We start from the raw sequence: 17382 nt of genomic DNA, 5'->3' as shown, positions 1-17382 counted from the left end.
AAATACAACATTTAAAGGTTTATCAAATTTAATCTTCAAAGTTATTGCTTGACAATCTAAAATGCAATATATTTTCATGTTATTCACGTCCCATAAGCTTCTTTACAATAATAACAGTGCCAACTACTGGCCTGGCATGCATTTTATACTGTATTTGCAACTTCGTACACATTTTGGACAATGGAGTAACCTGCAAATATAACAAAAAACTTCTATGACTTCTACTTCTATGACCCATTTAGGTTGTTGTGAAAACACGCTCTAGTGGGGTCTTTTCTTGCTTGAAGAACATTCAACTTCACACTCGTGTTCCCATTTGAAACAATGTCTGCTGCCTACACAGACTGCTTATCTTGACTTCATTCATGCCTCATGCACACGCATGTGCCAGCACTTTCTTTCATTGCATTTTTAATCTCATTCTGGGTTGTCTAACATATTTATAACTCATCAATTTTATGACCTTTTTTTTTCCAATTCACTGCTATTGGATTTTCTACTGATTGCCATACTGTTATTTTTTTTTTATTTTTAGGATAAAACAAATGCGCTATTGCTCTTTATGCAGTTCAAAAGTTTGGAGTCACTTAGAAATTCATATATTCTTATCTGTACTGTTCCTATTAAAGCAATTTTGGCTACATTGATCAGTGGGTAAAGTTACTGTTCATTATTCGGTATTTTGGCAAGTTGTATTTTTGAAAACGTATGGGTTTATGTGTGAATTTAATTGAATATATATGTGCCACGTGACCAGCAACAAGCGATAATCACTCTTTAAAGAAACTTTAAAGAAGAAAAAAAAGTCTTTTAAAATGTTTAAAATTGGTGTTTTATTTTGACACCTTACCTTCTCACCATTCCTTGATGGCGTCTGGGGGATCCCACAGAAAGGTTTAATTGTTCCCAAAAGTCTGAAGTGAGCCAGACTTGATGAGTCAACAGCAACGTCAGCCAAAAACGGATTTATCTGGAGTTTCTCTGGAGTCATTCAAGGGCTTTCTGTCTTTTCTGAAGGGAGCTGCCAGCCGCTTTTTATTTTCTAATACCTTCAATATCTGCGGGCTGTTGGCATAATTTGTGCCTGTGAAGCTACGTCTCATTTTTTATTGTGATTATGCTTACGCATTTTTTGTCTCTGAATTTGAATGACTTTAAAAAAATATATATTTTATAACCTGGTTAAAATTAAAAAAGCATTTAATTTCAACCAAGCTCTACAATTTAGACATGACATATTTGCACCAACTGGTTTCCCTTTCCTGTGTTTTCATCTGCATTTCAGAGCACGATAAGCACCGCTTATGCAAAAGCACTGAATACATGAATCTTCACTTCAAAGTCAAATGGTTCCATAATGAGTATGTGCGCGAACTGCCAGCCTTCAAGGGGGTTCCACCAGAGTATTCTCTGTAAGTAAAATCCACTCTTTTCCGACATGTACACACACTGAATGGACATACAGTACACTCAAAACGTGTGACGTGTGAAAGGAGGCTGTCATCGTGATTTACTGATGCGAAACAACCTAATGGAATTCCTTTCAGATCAAACCATGCCAAGATTTTTGCATCGGTTAATTAAGAGACCACTTTAAGGCACCGCAGAAAATTAAGTATGTGTTTGGTATACGTTTTAATGCACTTCCAAGATGACGGAGCGAAGGGGAAAGTCAAACAAATACTTGATTTATCAGCGCTGTTGGACAACTGTAGCAGACGCAACATTGTCTGAAAGTTAATAGAGGGGGAAGCATAAATTTAAATGTGTGGCACTCTTCAGTAGAACACACAAAAACGGAGGGTGACACACGCATGAAAAGATTTCAAAGTAACCTTGGTGGAGGTTTTTTGCTCATTCAGAAAACAATATAATGGCAACACTTTTTTTTAGGGTTTTCCAAGGGTGTCTATACAATTTTCAATACAGTGGTCAAGTCATTTCTGTATCCTGTCACAAAAAGCAATTTTTGAAACATCATTTAGTTTTCCTATCTGATGAATAGTTTGATATTTATTATGTTAAAATTTGGGCCAGACAATAAATCAAATTAATTTGAAGAAGTCAACCCAAAAACTGTCTTTACAACAATTTGCTTTGATATGAATGATTCCAATTAATGATTACCTTTGTGAATAAGCACCTAAGCAGCAACATTTATTTTTACCTGTCTCTGGGGCGGCCATTTTGCTACTTGCTGCCATCTGAAAATAAAATCATTTTTGTTCAGAGATCAGGCAACAATCAATCATTACTCACCTTGTAAACGTCACATGACCTACTTCACAAAACTGGTGAGCCGTCATTGGTTGCTACCTGAGCCCCGAGCAACTACAAAATGCCCCCTGTCCTCCGTACCCTGAAATGAATACAAACGAGTGGGCTTTGCTACTCAATTCAAATTTTACAAATTCAATATTAATTATTCAATATTAATCGCTATAGTGTGTTTAGAATAGTAAGGTTGCATAAAGCTTTTCAATTACTGTATATTTTGCCACGTTGTTGTCAGAAAACATTTGCACGTATTTTTTTTTCTTACGTTAAACATAAATGTGCTGTTTTCTCTTGTAGGTGGTTTGAGCCGTTTGTCATTCAGTGGCTTGACGAGAATGAAGATGTTGCTATGGATTTCCTCAATGGCGCTCTGGAGAGGGACAAGAAAGATGGCGTGAGTAAAAAATGAAACAAAGAAAAAGGAAAGGACAACAAAAAGGGGGGCAAAAGGTTTATTGTAATTCGCCGTGTGTTCTTTTGCTTTATTTAAATGGGCCAAGGACATCCTGCTATGAAAAATGCTGTTTCTTCAAGAGGAGGGAGTCTCTCAGATAAAAAAGGAATTGTTCACAGAGACAAGAGGCACTCTTAGCCTCAGGTCACACACAAGACAAGAATATGAATGGAAGTGAATAAAGCAAAAACAAACTTAAGTCAAAATTAAAAAAAAAAAAAAAAAAAAAAAAGCTAGTGGTACATAAGAGAATATGAACAATGAATAAATTCCGTTGCCTTCTGGCACCTTTTTTTCCTGCATGGATCGTTGAATATTTATTATAAATACAGGTTAGATAATTGTCTAGAAAATGCTAAAAAATGAAGCTAGTTTATTGCCCTTTTGCGATTCATTGCTAAAAGAATTGAATGTGATTAAAAATCTATCAATTAAAAATGAGCAAATTGTATTCCGTATCCTGAATATTTGACATGTACTGTATGTGTGTCTTATTTTTTTTTTCTATTTTTTTTAGATAACTTTTTTTAAGTGAAGATAGAACTCACTACAAGTATATATTTCACCCTAAATATGTGGTTTTATATTGATCATTGATGGATCCATAAAAAACTGACCCATAAATATCAGTCACTGTATTTGACTGAGTTTTTGGATCAATTCAAAGATCAAACTGGCATTCTATTCGAGTAAATCATTGGTTCTCAAATGGGGGTACTCGTAACAGGACACTTTATGTTTAATATTTTTTCTGTGGACAAATATTTATTTGTAATTATTTCTTTTTGAGAACAGGTCTGACATTTCATATTGATTCTTTTTTTGTGGAAAAATGTTTTAATAAATAGGCTATTTCTGTTTGATAACAGATTTCTTCTATGATCCAAAAGAGGACAATTTAAGTTGTTTATTTATTTTTGTGGACCAATACAAATGAAGTTTGAAAGGATCTAAAGTTTAATGTATCAGACACTGATGGCATGTTTTAAATTCCTTTTTTTTTTTTAAACCCCAAAACGCTTTGCTCTGGTTAAGGGGTGCTTGACTGAAAGGATAGTTCACAGGGATACTTCGCTGAAAAAAGGTTGGGAATCACTGATATAAATGCAATACTTCATTCTTATTTTTGTCTTCGCAGTTCCAACAGACGTCTGAGCATGCCCTCTTCTCTTGTTCGGTGGTGGACGTGTTCACGCAGCTGAACCAGAGTTTTGAGATCATCAAGAAGCTGGAGTGTCCGAACCCCCAAGCTCTTGCTCACTTGATGTGCCGTTTTGCCAAGGTCAGCTGTGGATGCAATCGCTTTTTTGAAACAAAATAGAAATGTGTTCCAGGCTCTAAATGTGCCATCATAAAACCTCCTGGATCTTCACTGTACAGTGTTTGTTTCAATGTTGTGATATTTAACATTTAGACATTTTTCACTTTTTTCTATTAAAACTAGATTTCAGCAAAGAGATTTTTGTCCTATCTTTAGAAATGTTAGGAATGTAAATATCAGCTCAGGACAGCCCAAATTTTGACATTTACAACAGTCAAGGAAGTATAAAACTTAGTTACGGTCGTTTAAAAAACGTAGCAGTACAAAAATAATATTTTGTCAGCAATTAAAGTGATGACTAAAACATTTGCCATGACGGGTTGTTATTCGAGCCCTGAGTATGTGATGTCGTTTTCAGTCAACAGCAAGGCGCAAAATTTGCAAAGAAGCACATCAGTACGTCTCTAAACAAAAACAAAGCAAAAAAGAAACAAACGGAAACAAAAAAATTCATCCCAAACTCCACATGGGCATGTGCAAAGGTTGTCTTTTTATAAAAGTAGAAAAAAATAGCCTGACTGCAGCGTAAGGTGCTATTGTTTTCTCTTTTTCTCTTTTCTTTTCACATTAATAACGGACTCTATTGATTTCATGCTCTTAGCCTACGCTGCTTGTATATTTTTTCAATACATTCCTGCAATTCATTAACAGCGGAGGCAAACAATTGTAATTATAACGCCGACTTTCCCTCTCCTTTTCTTCATACAGACTATCAATAAGGTTCTTCTGCAGTATGCCGCAATTATTTCCAAGGACTACCCTTTGTATTTGAACAAGGAAAATGTGGTAAGTGCATTCTATTGTATGCAAATAGTTTTTTTAAGATAAATATTTGAAGTCCGTCCAATAGATTCTTCAACAGTAAATGGAATTGCTATGGCTTGTGCCGCAATGCACTTTAAAGTATAATTACTCATCACCCGGCCCAAAGTTGTTGTATTTTCTGGCTTCTGTGTCGGATGTTTAATGTGACAGGTGGCCAAAGATTCAACTTGGGTTCCTCATAACACCCAAATAAGACACAACAGTCATTGCAGCGACAATGCTATTTGTAACAGAGCTGCATATATTTCTCTTTTTTGCATATATTTCCGTATGGTTGGACCCAGTGGAAAACATCCTGCTCAACAAATTGATGAGAAGGAAAAAAAAATGAAAAGACATTTGAGTGATGCGGTGGTAGTAATACATCAAGTACAATGCAATCACTATAATGATGTTTGTTTTTTTGTGTGTTGTGACGCAGTGCTGATAAATGCAGGGATGCAATTAGATGACTCAATTACATACTTGGAAATATTGGAACAGTGCACTGCTAAATGTCATAAACATAAAAAGAATGGCTGAACAAACGCCCCTTCGTTCAGACTCTGTCAACCTGTCATGAACAAAGTGTGCAGGATACTCAGAGGAGATTTAAAGATGTTATTTATAGAGTACCCTCTTAGTTGTTTTTTTGTTAAATTGATGCTGTAATATTAATGCTCACAAGCCATTCATGTCAAAAATGTTGCTACAATGAATCTGTGTGTTTGTTAGGGAAGATCTTGGCAGATGCACACAGGGAAATGAAAATATTGATGTTTGATAGGCAGCAATGCAACTGGATTTTGTATATTGCACAGTTTGAACGTGACATAATCCATTAGTAACCAACAGTAATAACTGTATTTTTTTTCATGCTAACTGCTGGAACAACACGAGACAAAAGACAAAAGAACATAACCCTTTCTTGCATTTATGCAATTACTGCATTAGCATAGGTTAGAGAGTCGAGTTTTGATTCTCAATGATCCAATTCAATTAATTAAAAAACTTTTTCTGCTTCAGTCCTAAGATTCAATTAATTTATTGTCATATGTATAGTTGTACCACATATTGAAATTCTTATTCTGTTTCACTTCTCTGAGCTGCAGACTACATTCCATAATCGAGTACCGCTGTTAATGTAGGAAATTGCAGTACCAAAATATGTAAAAAAACTGTAGCCCAAATGAAAAATAATGATATTTCTCAGTACATTTCTTGCAAACAATATGAAAATGACCTTTTTTTAATGAGCATCAAAATTGATAGTATGAAGAAAGCATGAAACGGGTGCCAGTTGGCTCATTTCTGAGCATGTCGAGAGCATTATCAGTCGCAATTGTTTGGAACATATTTAGGACTGTGGAGTCAGTATTTTCATTCATTTACATATATGTGAGTGTTATGTATTTGCTCCCAATGCAAATTTGCTCTCAGATTTAAAGGAAGAGTGATCCAAAGGAAGATGGTGTCATTACTGTCCCAGTCTGCTTTCAGAGGTTTGAAAGGACACCAATCATGCTCCTGCATGATTAACACAATCTCAGTCCTATCCATTACCACGGACCGAAATTTTTATAAGCGCTGGGGCTGAATTTCATACTGTTTGGGCCAGATAATGCACATCATGCACACCTGACTAAAAAGCAAGAAGAATTACTGGCAGGCAGGCATAAAAAGTCTTGTGATTAATGTTTGTCATCTGTTAAATTTGTCAGGGGGCCCAAAATATCGATAATATCCAAACGTATTCAGCGCAGGACTTCCTCTCCCTGTAGTATTATGTTCCTCCATTGACTGACAATGTTGTGTTGACGCCTCGCGTCTCTTGTATAGATGATGTGTCAGGAAATCCAAACTGATGGATGTTCACGATGGCTGTGATTTATTTATTTATTTTGGCTTCTTTTCGTGAGATTTTTTACAATGTGGTTTCCATTTCACGAGCGAGTCAAACTCCACATGCCGCTTCTGCGCAATGGGCGCTGTCATTTGTTTCGGCGAGACGTGAGCATTAAATATGTATCGTGCGCTGACGCCCATTTGTTTTCAACCTCTTTTTGACAGCCCTGTATTCTTCTCAACAACATTCAGCAGCTCAGAGTCCAGTTGGAGAAGATGTTCGAGTCAATGGGAGGCAAACAGGTCTGTCTCATTTAGACTTTTTTCCACCTTTGTAATGAACAATGAGGAGAGAATGCAATGTTTGGTTTTCATAATCCCAGATGCTATATCAGAATTCCTCGTCTTTCTCAAGGACAATCGAACAGGCTGGCTGTCAGTTGGCACCCGGGGCTTAAACTCTACATCCTCACACCGGCATTCGGCCTGACAAATAAGCGCTAGGTCATGATTATGTAAATTGTAATTTCGAGTGAAATTTATTGGAAGTGAAAAGGCATTGACCCTGACAGTGTCGGGCTGTAATCCTTCTCTCAGTTTGCCGTGTGCCATTTCTGTCGACTAATCTGCCCTGTCAGTTTGCTAATATCGTATTTCCAACTCTTATCGCTGTTTGTAACCTCAAATCTTCAACCCGCACCTCACTTATCCAAATTATGACTACGGCAACTCAAAGAGTTTGCCGGAATTGTGCTTAGTGTACAGCTTTTTAAGCATAATCGGCCCTGGCTGAGATATAGATTGCAGGTCTACACCTCACATGTCTGTTGCAGAGCATGCTTTATGCAAAGTGAACTCGAGGTCAGTTCCCCTAGTTCTGCCCATGCCCACCTTGTGATTCAATTTTCTCTGTCAGTTTCCTGATATTGAATTTCTCATTTGGAATGACCCTTGAGCCCTGTGCGAAGGAACCTGGATATAAGTGAGCTTTTAGGATTAGCAACATGAGAAAAAAGGCAATCTGTCCGGAATAGCCACTTCAGCCTAAGTATATTGCAACTATAATTTTTAAAATCAGACAATGGGTCCCAAGACATGTAGGTTTTTGAAGTGCAAGTGTGTGTGTGTGTGTCTCATCAGATGCCATCAAATGTATCCGTATAAATTCATAACGTACCTCTACAAAACTTCGTTAGTGGAATTGGCAATGCTGAATTAGATTTAGATTTTTTTTCTTATTTTTAATGAGAATTTTGTCACGTCGTGGCATGGCGACATGAGGCGGTGGAGGGTAAGGGACTCAAAAACGCAGGAGGACGGAGAGGGTGTGCTCAAACAAATTGCTCTTTTAATAATAAAACAAGGCAGAAGACAAAAACTAGACAAAGTAGCAAAATAAATGAGGAACGGAATATAACTCACGAGACTTAATGGGACGACGGGGAAGAATGGAGGGCGAGTACACAGGCACAGGGAACACGAATTGACGAGGTACAATAATCTGACAACTAACATAAAAAAGGCTGCAACTTAAATACACAAGGCTACTAACAAGACAATGCGAAACAGCTGGGAGAGACAAGAGGCGGGGGAAGCTGATTGGGTGACACGGAAGGGCAGGAACGCACAGGCGACAGGTGGACAAGATAAAACTAATGGACAGAAAGGTGAGGCAGACGCGGGGAAGAAACTATACAAACTAAATGGCTAAAGAAACAACCCAAAATCTCTACAACAAAACCCATAGCAGAATGTAACTCAGGCAGAACGTGACAGATTTAATTTAAAGCTCATACAGTGTATAGCAAATAACCAAGGGATGGTCTATTTGTTTTGTTTTGTTTTTAAGAAAAATAATGAGTTTTTGCTAGTCAAATCTAGACATCATACAGTATGTATTAAAATAATATAAAAGTCTCTGCATTGGTTGCCATGGTAGCATGAATTTATTCATAGTATGTAATGTCATTTGTAATGCTGTTTTTTTCTGTCTTGACTGACTGAATGGATTTCACTGAAAATTGCTCTCCACCTACAGATATTATGTACAACTATGATGTTTGGTGCGACAGTTTATTCTACTTTATACTGTATATGCCTGAAGTTGGAAGCCCACCCCACAATACTCGTCTTTCATAACCTTATATGTGCATAAATCGATCAACACTTGAAATGAGTGTGAAACAATTCTGGTGTCACTGCTCACCCTGGAGATGCAGCCCCTTTGGTTTCTTCTTACTTATGACAAGTGCATGTTTGTCAACAAATATCTAACACTTTGTCTCGCCTTGCGTTTTGTCTCCTATGGTAATGCCCCTCCGCCCCACCCAATACCCCTACCCTCTCCCCAATTTCTTTTATGTGCTCTCTCTCTCCAGGAGGAGGGAGTTGTGTCCTTCTGTAAGGTGTGTGTAATAGGACTCGCCAATAGCCCTTTTCTGCCATTTAAGAATGATGTCAAAAAGCACGAATGCGACCCCCCCCGTTCCCCTTCCCGCCACTTTTCATGCGCTTTATTTTCACTCCACCACACCCCTTTACTATGAACCCCTTCCAGCAGCATGTGCCACGGCGCATACGGAATCCGAATTGCCCATCATCCCTCAGGACAGGCTGCTTAAACTCACCATCACTGGCATTGTAGGGCGAGTGGCTTCAAAAATATGCCTTATCATTTTTTTTTTTTTAGCTTGCTTCCTGTTCCTCTCCTTACCAGTCTTTTACCTAATTTAGAAGCGTGTCACAGCTTGTTGACCACTTCCATCCCCGCACAACACTTTTGAGTTGGACTGGTTGCGGTTTTGCCACAAATGTTCGCGTTACGATTTTAAGAGCATGACAAACATCCACATAATAACTTCATGTTTTTAACAATGGTCTAGCAAGCAGATCATGACTTGTTTGCTTGTTGTTTACTACAGGTGTATTAATGACTCCTGAAGTCATTGTTATGCGTTTCAGTGTTGGCTGACCCCCGGGTGTATCCCAGGGATTGCTTTTTGCAGCTTTGGCATACCGTTGACAGTTCCCCATTAAGCTTTCCTCTCCAAAGACGACATTTCATTACAAAATTGTTCTCGGTTTGCAATTAACTTCCAGCGTGCCAATATAATTATAAAGAGCATTACTGAGTAGCAATAAATATTACAATGCCCGTATTTATAGATGCTAGATTGACATCCACCGATTGTTTTCAGTTTTGATTGTTCCCAATTTGGTAAGTTATGTCTTGTTTTAGACAGTGCTTTATCAAGGCCTTATTTACTTGTTAACTGCATTCAAAATGGCTCCTCACGAGCAAGTGTTGAAACAGGCAAATGAAAGCAAAACTTGGCTTCTGTTGATAGGCTCCAAGCCAGAAGAGAGTTTATTCACTCGAGAGGTGACCGCCACAGAGAGCTCAGATTCAAAACTGGATTTCAAATAACTTAGTTTACAAGAATAGGAAAAAATACCACATATCAGGATAATTTGTAGTTACACCGACTATTTTTCGCAGCCTCTTTTGTCCAAGTCTTGCTCAGAATTTTCTTATGCACGCACAAACACTTCAAGAAAACTACAGTCTTCATAATTGTCTCGCTTTTCATTAAAACTTCTTGAAACCTGACATTTCCCTGGACAGAGACTTAATATTCTTCCTTACATTAAAAAAAGTGAAAAGGAAGAAGTTCAAGATGATACGGAAAAGTCTGTGACTATCTCTCAAAAGACAGTGTTACAGGCAAAACAGTAACCTTTGACAAGAGTGTCAAATATCATTTGAAGTCAGAATTGGATTTTCAGCTCCCGGGGTATGCCAGTCACCTTGGGAGTCAAACACCGCGCTTGTATTTTCTTCACTCATATTGCCATTAAAGTGAGCGTTCTCAGAAAAGGAAAAAAAAAGACAATTCCAGAGACTTCAGGACAGCAAATTAGAGGTCAGACAAAAACATTTGTCAGGCCACTGAGAACTGATGCATCCTCTTTGCCATTCCTTAAAGTATCGCTGTAAATCCATTTTGGTGTGTGACAGGAAAATATTTAACACCTCAATGTGTTATACTGAGCTGACAGCTGTATGAACATGTCCATAAGTGAGCACAGAACCGCACAAATCGATGGTGCTTGTGCTGATAGAGGCTTGTCCCTGCAGGAAGTCAACCAAGTCATTTCTAGGTGAACGTGCATTCGTACGACATATTTGCAAACACATATTTTTCCTAGAGGATTGATGAGGGCAATAATTACATATCGGTACTGTATATACTCACTTCCACACTAAATGATAAGTTAGACATTAAGTGTCACACAAACATTACCCATATTTGTCATACCAAATGATTTGATATGGAAATGAGTTGTAGAATTTTTTTTTTAATATGTGTGATGAGAAAACAAAAAAGTATTCCATCAAGGTTGCAGTTACGCATAAGGCTTTTAACTTTAAAAATATTATTAAAAATCAATTACAATTATTTTAATATTTACCGTAAAGTATCACAACATGTCAACTGTATAAAATCATATTCCTCGAGAGAACCCTTTGGAAAAAGCTTTCCAAGTTCAAATCAATGCCGGGGACCAACATCTGTTACTCGTGACCGTCGGCCACCCAGGCAGCAGTGCATCAACTATATGACTGGGAGACATCCAATCAGTAATAGACAACGATAACATCTGACAGTGTAAATATGTTAGTCAATTCTAAAATTGTATTTAATTATCCTGTCTTTGTTTACTCTGAAAATAATACTGTTGGGGGGGTTGTGCTGATCGACTGGTGATCCTCCTAAGAACCACAGATAAAAATAAAATATAAAAATCTGTCATCATTGCTGTCTATGTAGTTCAGCACATTACTGTGTTTGCATTTTCCATTGAGAAGCTAAAATCGAAAGGGTGATAAGTCAGAGGGATTTTTTATTTATTTATATTGTTAATCTAGCACAAAGACTGCCTTTAATTCAATTCAAGCTCAAAGATCAAAAAGTCTAAGATGGAAATTTGATTTTGCCATTAGATTTTACTGTTAGATTTGTGTTTAGAGTATGATTGTTGCAGTGGGAAAGATAGGCTAGTTTATTGCACTCTAAACCATGTTCTCCAAAACATGTATCTCATGTAGCTCAAATCACTCAAGTATCATTGGACTGTGATTGAAAAAAAAATGGAAATAATTGTCATTTACCCCACGTTTCATGAAGCCTGGTTGCTGTCATCAATTCAAAATGGAAGAAATGCCTGCTGTACTGACTATGTAAGAATCCATCGAGTCTTTTTTTTTTTTTCCCTTGATACCCTATGCTCTCAGCTGTGACTACTGTACGGTACGCACTAGTGCACGCAGCGTTACCCATGTGGGCGCCTTCGAGCTGGCTGCTTCTACTTTGCCAACGCCATGTCTCTTTTGCCGCGCTCGGCTCGGAGCCATCCATTTGTATTCAGAGCGATCCTCGGCCCAGATGGCACACAGAACGAGCGCGAGGCAAACAGGTTACCGAAGCCCCCCCTTCCCCCTCACCCCCACTCCCTTCTCATTCCAGCCAAGGCATCCCGGAGAGTTGTAAGGCAGTGTGGCAGCTCTGTGGAGTGCAACCATGCAGTAACTGTCCGTCTTTTTTCTCTATCACGACAGCTGGATGCAGAGGCCAGTGATCTACTCAAGGAGCTGCAGAACAAACTCAACACCGTGTTGGATGAGCTCAGTGGTGTCTTGGGCTCCAAGTGAGTATTAATGCAACCCATGTACACCCTTCTCAATCAGACTAATTACTCCGCTAATCTGCTTTGGATCTCACAGTAGTGCTCTCTCAATTTATAATTAACTCCACTTGTCCTAAACATTTTTGGGGAGAAAAAAAAGCTTCCATGCTGCACTTTTACTGGCAGGATTTGTGAATTAACAACTCCCCGACGTTGCTTTATGGCTTCATGTCCACCAAGCCATAATGCTCAGTTTGGTTCATTACGTTTGGTTTAAAATGATAAACCCTAATCTGCCTTAGGTTTCCACCTCAGGGTAAGTGGATACTTTGGCTCTGGAAATCGAGATTTGATACTTGGAATCATAACATACCACTGTGGCGTAATGGCTTTGTGGCTGTCTCTCAAGAGAAAGCCTGTGGGTTTGATCCCCAACCTTTGTGACCAAGACACTAAATCCCCAGTTGCTCCTGATACTCTGTCAACAGTAGGTAAATTACCAAAGATTGAAAAGTGCTAAGTTAAAGACCATTTATCTTAACTAAGTTATACTTTGAAAAGTGAACTAATTTTTCCTACACATCCTAGCTGTCATAATCATTAGAGTTGCAGATGAAAAATAAAGAAAAATAATCATAGCTGGGCTCTCTCCCCCTTGGAAATTGATCAGGCACCTTTGGTGAGCGCTTTCACATTTTCCATGTGTGCTTCATGATGTGAAGCCTTGGAAAAAAAAAAAGAAAAATAAGAAAAAGAAAGCACCAACAAACACGGGATCTCATCAATACTCAAAACTGTGAGACTACATGATACTAAAAAGTATTATGCTGCATCACGCTACCCAGCGGTCCCTACCACAAATCGTCAAGCTAATAAAGCCAGGTAGGCTGTTCCTGAACATTGGACAATAGACCATTCAAACAATACCTGATGTCTGTGGGTTTTCAACAAAAGCATCATGTTCCTTCGTGAGCCAAAAGGTCATTATACAATATCCGGAAATAGATGGAAGCACATGTCTTTTTCCATTCCTCAGTTTCAAACCGGTGATCGAGGACTGTGTGAAGCAGATGAACCAAGAGCTTGTCCAAATGAAAGGCTCAGCAAAGGGAAGTAATGCTGCTATGGATGCAGAAACCGTCCTCCGGCCTCTTATGGATCTCCTGGATAAAAAGTAGGTAGCATTTTAAACCCTTTCTTTTTTTTTAAATGAAAATGAAAAACCAACAATGAAATTTGAACATCTCCCGTGTACAGTAGAGTACTTGTCTCCGCCGAGACATAGACACTGGTGCTATACCTTTCAGTGATACCTTACTCAAGGCAGGATGAGAAAAAATACAGATTTGTGTGTGAAAGACAAGCCCTTCCTGAAAGAGCCACAGAGATTATAAATGGTTCAGATGAGGTTTAGAAATCCCTCTCAGCCATTGTCAAAGAAGCATTGAGGTCAACGGAAATTTACAGGGGGAATCCTCTTTATGGTATGGAAATGCTAATCCTTACTCCCATCTGCACAGTATACTGCCACAAAAAGGGGTATAGTAGGAGTTCATTTCTGTCTCTCAAGGTAGCGTTCAATGAGTTCAATAATACATTTTAGGATTACAGTAAAACCCTGGCTATTTGGGGAAAAAGAGGATCCAACCCGGCCATGAATAGCAAAAAATTAGGCTCCCCTGATGACCCTCCTCCTAAATGGTAAATAAAGGATAGCAGTTATCTGGTATTTTTGGTATTGTGATTTTAGACAGATCTCAAATTTTGGTCTCAGACAAATTTGTTGCCTTAAAAAGCAAATTTAGTTTGCATGGTTTGTGAAAATGTGATCAGTCAGAAGAGCATCAAAGTGTGCAATGTCATTCACATCTATCATACCAACCTATATGGAACACTTGAGCACCGAAAGGTTGCGGCTAAATTATGCCTGATCCATTAATAAATACTGGCAACAGATGCCATCGGTCAATGTCAGAGTAACAATGTCGTTTTTTTTAGTGCCTGGAATTGGCAATTGAATTTAATTTTATAACAAGGTACTTTTGTTTATAGCGAGAGTCAAGACCAACCGTAGCAGTAGAAACACTAGTTTAGTTGTTATGCCGTGGCATGTTGCTGAGAAAAACTATAAGATCAAAATACACCAGGACATTATGTCCATATATTATTTGGTGAACTAACTTTTATTATAATATTTGGCATGTATTGCTGTCATGCAGGGAATTAACAATTTTTGCAGCGATTGGTGTGTCTTTTTTTTTTTTTTTTACATTTACATGTATAAGCAGGCAAGAACAAATCCCTCGATCATTTTCTTTCTAACTGAAGCACTTGGATTCCTCAAAGACTCATTTTAGCCCTATAATAAAATAAAACGGGTAAGCTTCACTCAATTCAACTTTATTTATAGAGCCCTTTAATACAATAAATCCTGCATGAAAATTTACAGTCGAAATAAATTTAGAATGGTTACTGTTGTTCGTTAAAGGGCAGCATGCTAACACGGAGAAAAACATGCTCTTAGTTGCAGTTTTTGTGTAGGCCTATAGCTTATGGCTAATACCTTAATACTAGCAATATCGCTCCTCAATATCATGATCAATTCAGCCCGCTAAGTTTATGTGTTAGCATCTTCATGTTTTACCTTATTGCACGGTTGAGATAAACGTGGAATTGGCACATGATTCCTCCAGCAAGTCAAGTATCAAAGGTACCGAGGCAGTTTTGAGGGTACAGCCTTAGTTACAAGTCAGTATAGCTTTCAAGATATATTTTTGCAAGTATAACAGTTCCTCTGCCCTAACTTGGAAGCCCTCCATCCACACGGTTTGACTGATTGGTCTGCCACGATGATATTAAACAGCGCTTTCTTGGCTCGGACAAAATTGATCCATCGAGCATTGTGTGGCGGCGATGGCAAGCGGCCAACAGACTGCAAGACTCTTTTAACTCTACGTTCTTGTTTGTTGTTGCTGCGCTCTTCACCCTTTTCATACCAATGTTGACTTGTAAAAGGAATTTTTATGGTAATAAGATGAATTGTGAATAGTTTGTAGGGAAATTTTCAATTCCTCCCATCCTCCATGGGGAATTACTCAGAGTGAATGTCAGCCTGAAGATGGAAAATAGCATAACGAGTTGACTATTTACTCTCCTATAAGTCTTATCAAGCACTTGGCTAATCCTATTATTTATGAAGACGTCTTGTTAAGCTGCGCTTAACACACATGCTTTTTTTTTTTTTTTAAACACCTCTTTGCAGTTTAATGTTATTTGCTAAGATTTGTGAGAAGACAGTCCTGAAACGCGTTCTCAAGGAGCTATGGAAGATTGTGCTGAACACCATTGAGAGGACCATTGTTTTGCCGCCGCTGAGTGACCAGAGCGTGAGTTTTTCCAGAAAAGCAACTTTTCCATCTTTTTCGTTTCTTTGGCTATCATTTGCATATGTGTCAATAATGTATTTGGATATATATTTATATTGTTTTTTTTTTTTTTTCCTTATATTCATTCGGCACAAATTTCACCGTTATTATATGATTATTTACACAGTTTGTGGATTATAGTTTGTGGTGTTATTATGATTGAAACTATTGTCATATGCAATAATGTTGTTCATTTATTTACGATCATAAACAATCAATATTTCTTTAATTGCCCTGCAGGAATAAATACAATTTTCTAAATACAAAATATGAAATTTGGGGGGAAGCTTGATTTTTTTTTTAAATTTATTTTACATGGCATCAAGGTGAAATAATAATATATATGTTTTTGTTTTTTTTTCCAGCAGCAGGGGGCTCAGATGATTTTCAATGCAGCAAAGGACTTGGGACAATTGTCCAAATTAAAGGTAATCCAGTTTCTTCACTCCACTGCTAAAGTATTCTCGGTTTGCTTCATAAAATGTTCTGGTGACTCATATTTCACTGGGATTATGGTCTAAAAGTATATAACTGCCACTGTAGATATACACATTAAATGCACAGGTTTGGTCATATATATTTAACACCTATTACATGGTTTTTACCCTTATGAGTCATATTTCAGTATATTCACGTAGCATATTGATGAAAATCTCCACAAAGTCCACCACTTTGCAGCTACAACAGCATCCTTTTTGTCTCAGAAGAATTTCAATAAGGTGTGAGACTTAGACCTGCATAAAGATTTCCCACATCTTAAAAGACTGTTGATCTGTTGCAGATTCCACACATGACAGATAAAAATTAGGTATTTGGCAATTTTTGGTCAAAGGTCATTCTTTACGTGGTGTGGTCGATAAACTCAACACCTCACAGTCGAGTCTTTGTGACACAGGACCAGAAATGCAAAACCCTTTTTCTGCATGCTCTACAAAAAACAAGGCTGAATATTAACTGTGGGATATGTGCCAACTTTATGTGTAATCAGCGTGTTTCCAAAAAGACCAGAGGCAGGAGTGATGTAGAATGGCAGTATCATCAACAAAATATATGCTTTGAAAAATACATTTTGCCTTCTGGGGCGCCTTTCTGCATTTAAAAAAAAATGATATGAGGTACCGTATTTCTTATTTATTTTTCCTCTTTAAACAGTTGCTTACCCATTCCTCAATCTCTGATTGGCTACTTTCTTCTTACGTCTTTCTTTTTACGTTTTTACGTCACCTGACCTATCCCAAAAGTGGTTGGCTATGTACTGTATTTTTAAAAGTCTACTTAGTTTAACTCATGTGCAGTATTTTGTCCAATCCTTTGCTCTTACATCAAAGGCATTTCACATCAAAGGGAAAGCATTGAAAGAAGGCCCTAGAGAGCTGTCATTTCACCCAAATGGTGGCAACATGTCCGTCTCTTAACGTCACCATTGTTGGCATCTTCTGATGCAAATCTCCGGTTTATGATTGCTACATGCAAAAGCGGATTCAGAGAATTTGGCAAATCTCCACATTGGAGTTTTGGAGACTTTTGATTTTAATCCCCTAGAAAACCCGGGCACATAGAGCAGACAG

General features: G+C 37.9%; 1 protein-coding gene across 2 annotated transcripts in view; it reads left to right on the top strand.

Moving 5' to 3' along the window:
* Positions 1-17382, top strand: part of unc13c (unc-13 homolog C (C. elegans)) — a 118244-nt gene that overhangs the window by 86733 nt on the left and 14129 nt on the right. For both annotated transcript variants that reach the window (XM_088412518.1, XM_088412517.1), the window contains exons 19-27: positions 1286-1412; positions 2575-2671; positions 3870-4013; positions 4761-4838; positions 6927-7004; positions 12322-12410; positions 13426-13563; positions 15652-15775; positions 16180-16242. In XM_088412518.1, the coding sequence (XP_088268644.1) occupies positions 1286-1412; positions 2575-2671; positions 3870-4013; positions 4761-4838; positions 6927-7004; positions 12322-12410; positions 13426-13563; positions 15652-15775; positions 16180-16242 (938 nt within the window). The remainder of the gene's footprint in view (positions 1-1285; positions 1413-2574; positions 2672-3869; positions 4014-4760; positions 4839-6926; positions 7005-12321; positions 12411-13425; positions 13564-15651; positions 15776-16179; positions 16243-17382) is intronic.

The sequence above is a fragment of the Hippichthys cyanospilos genome, chromosome 4 (genome assembly GCF_059441005.1).
Source record: "Hippichthys cyanospilos isolate Australia breed blue-spotted pipefish chromosome 4, RoL_Hcya_1.0, whole genome shotgun sequence".
NCBI classification, from domain to species: domain Eukaryota; kingdom Metazoa; phylum Chordata; class Actinopteri; order Syngnathiformes; family Syngnathidae; genus Hippichthys; species Hippichthys cyanospilos.
Note: the sequence above shows the minus strand (reverse complement) of the source record. Positions and strands in the feature narration are given on the sequence as shown.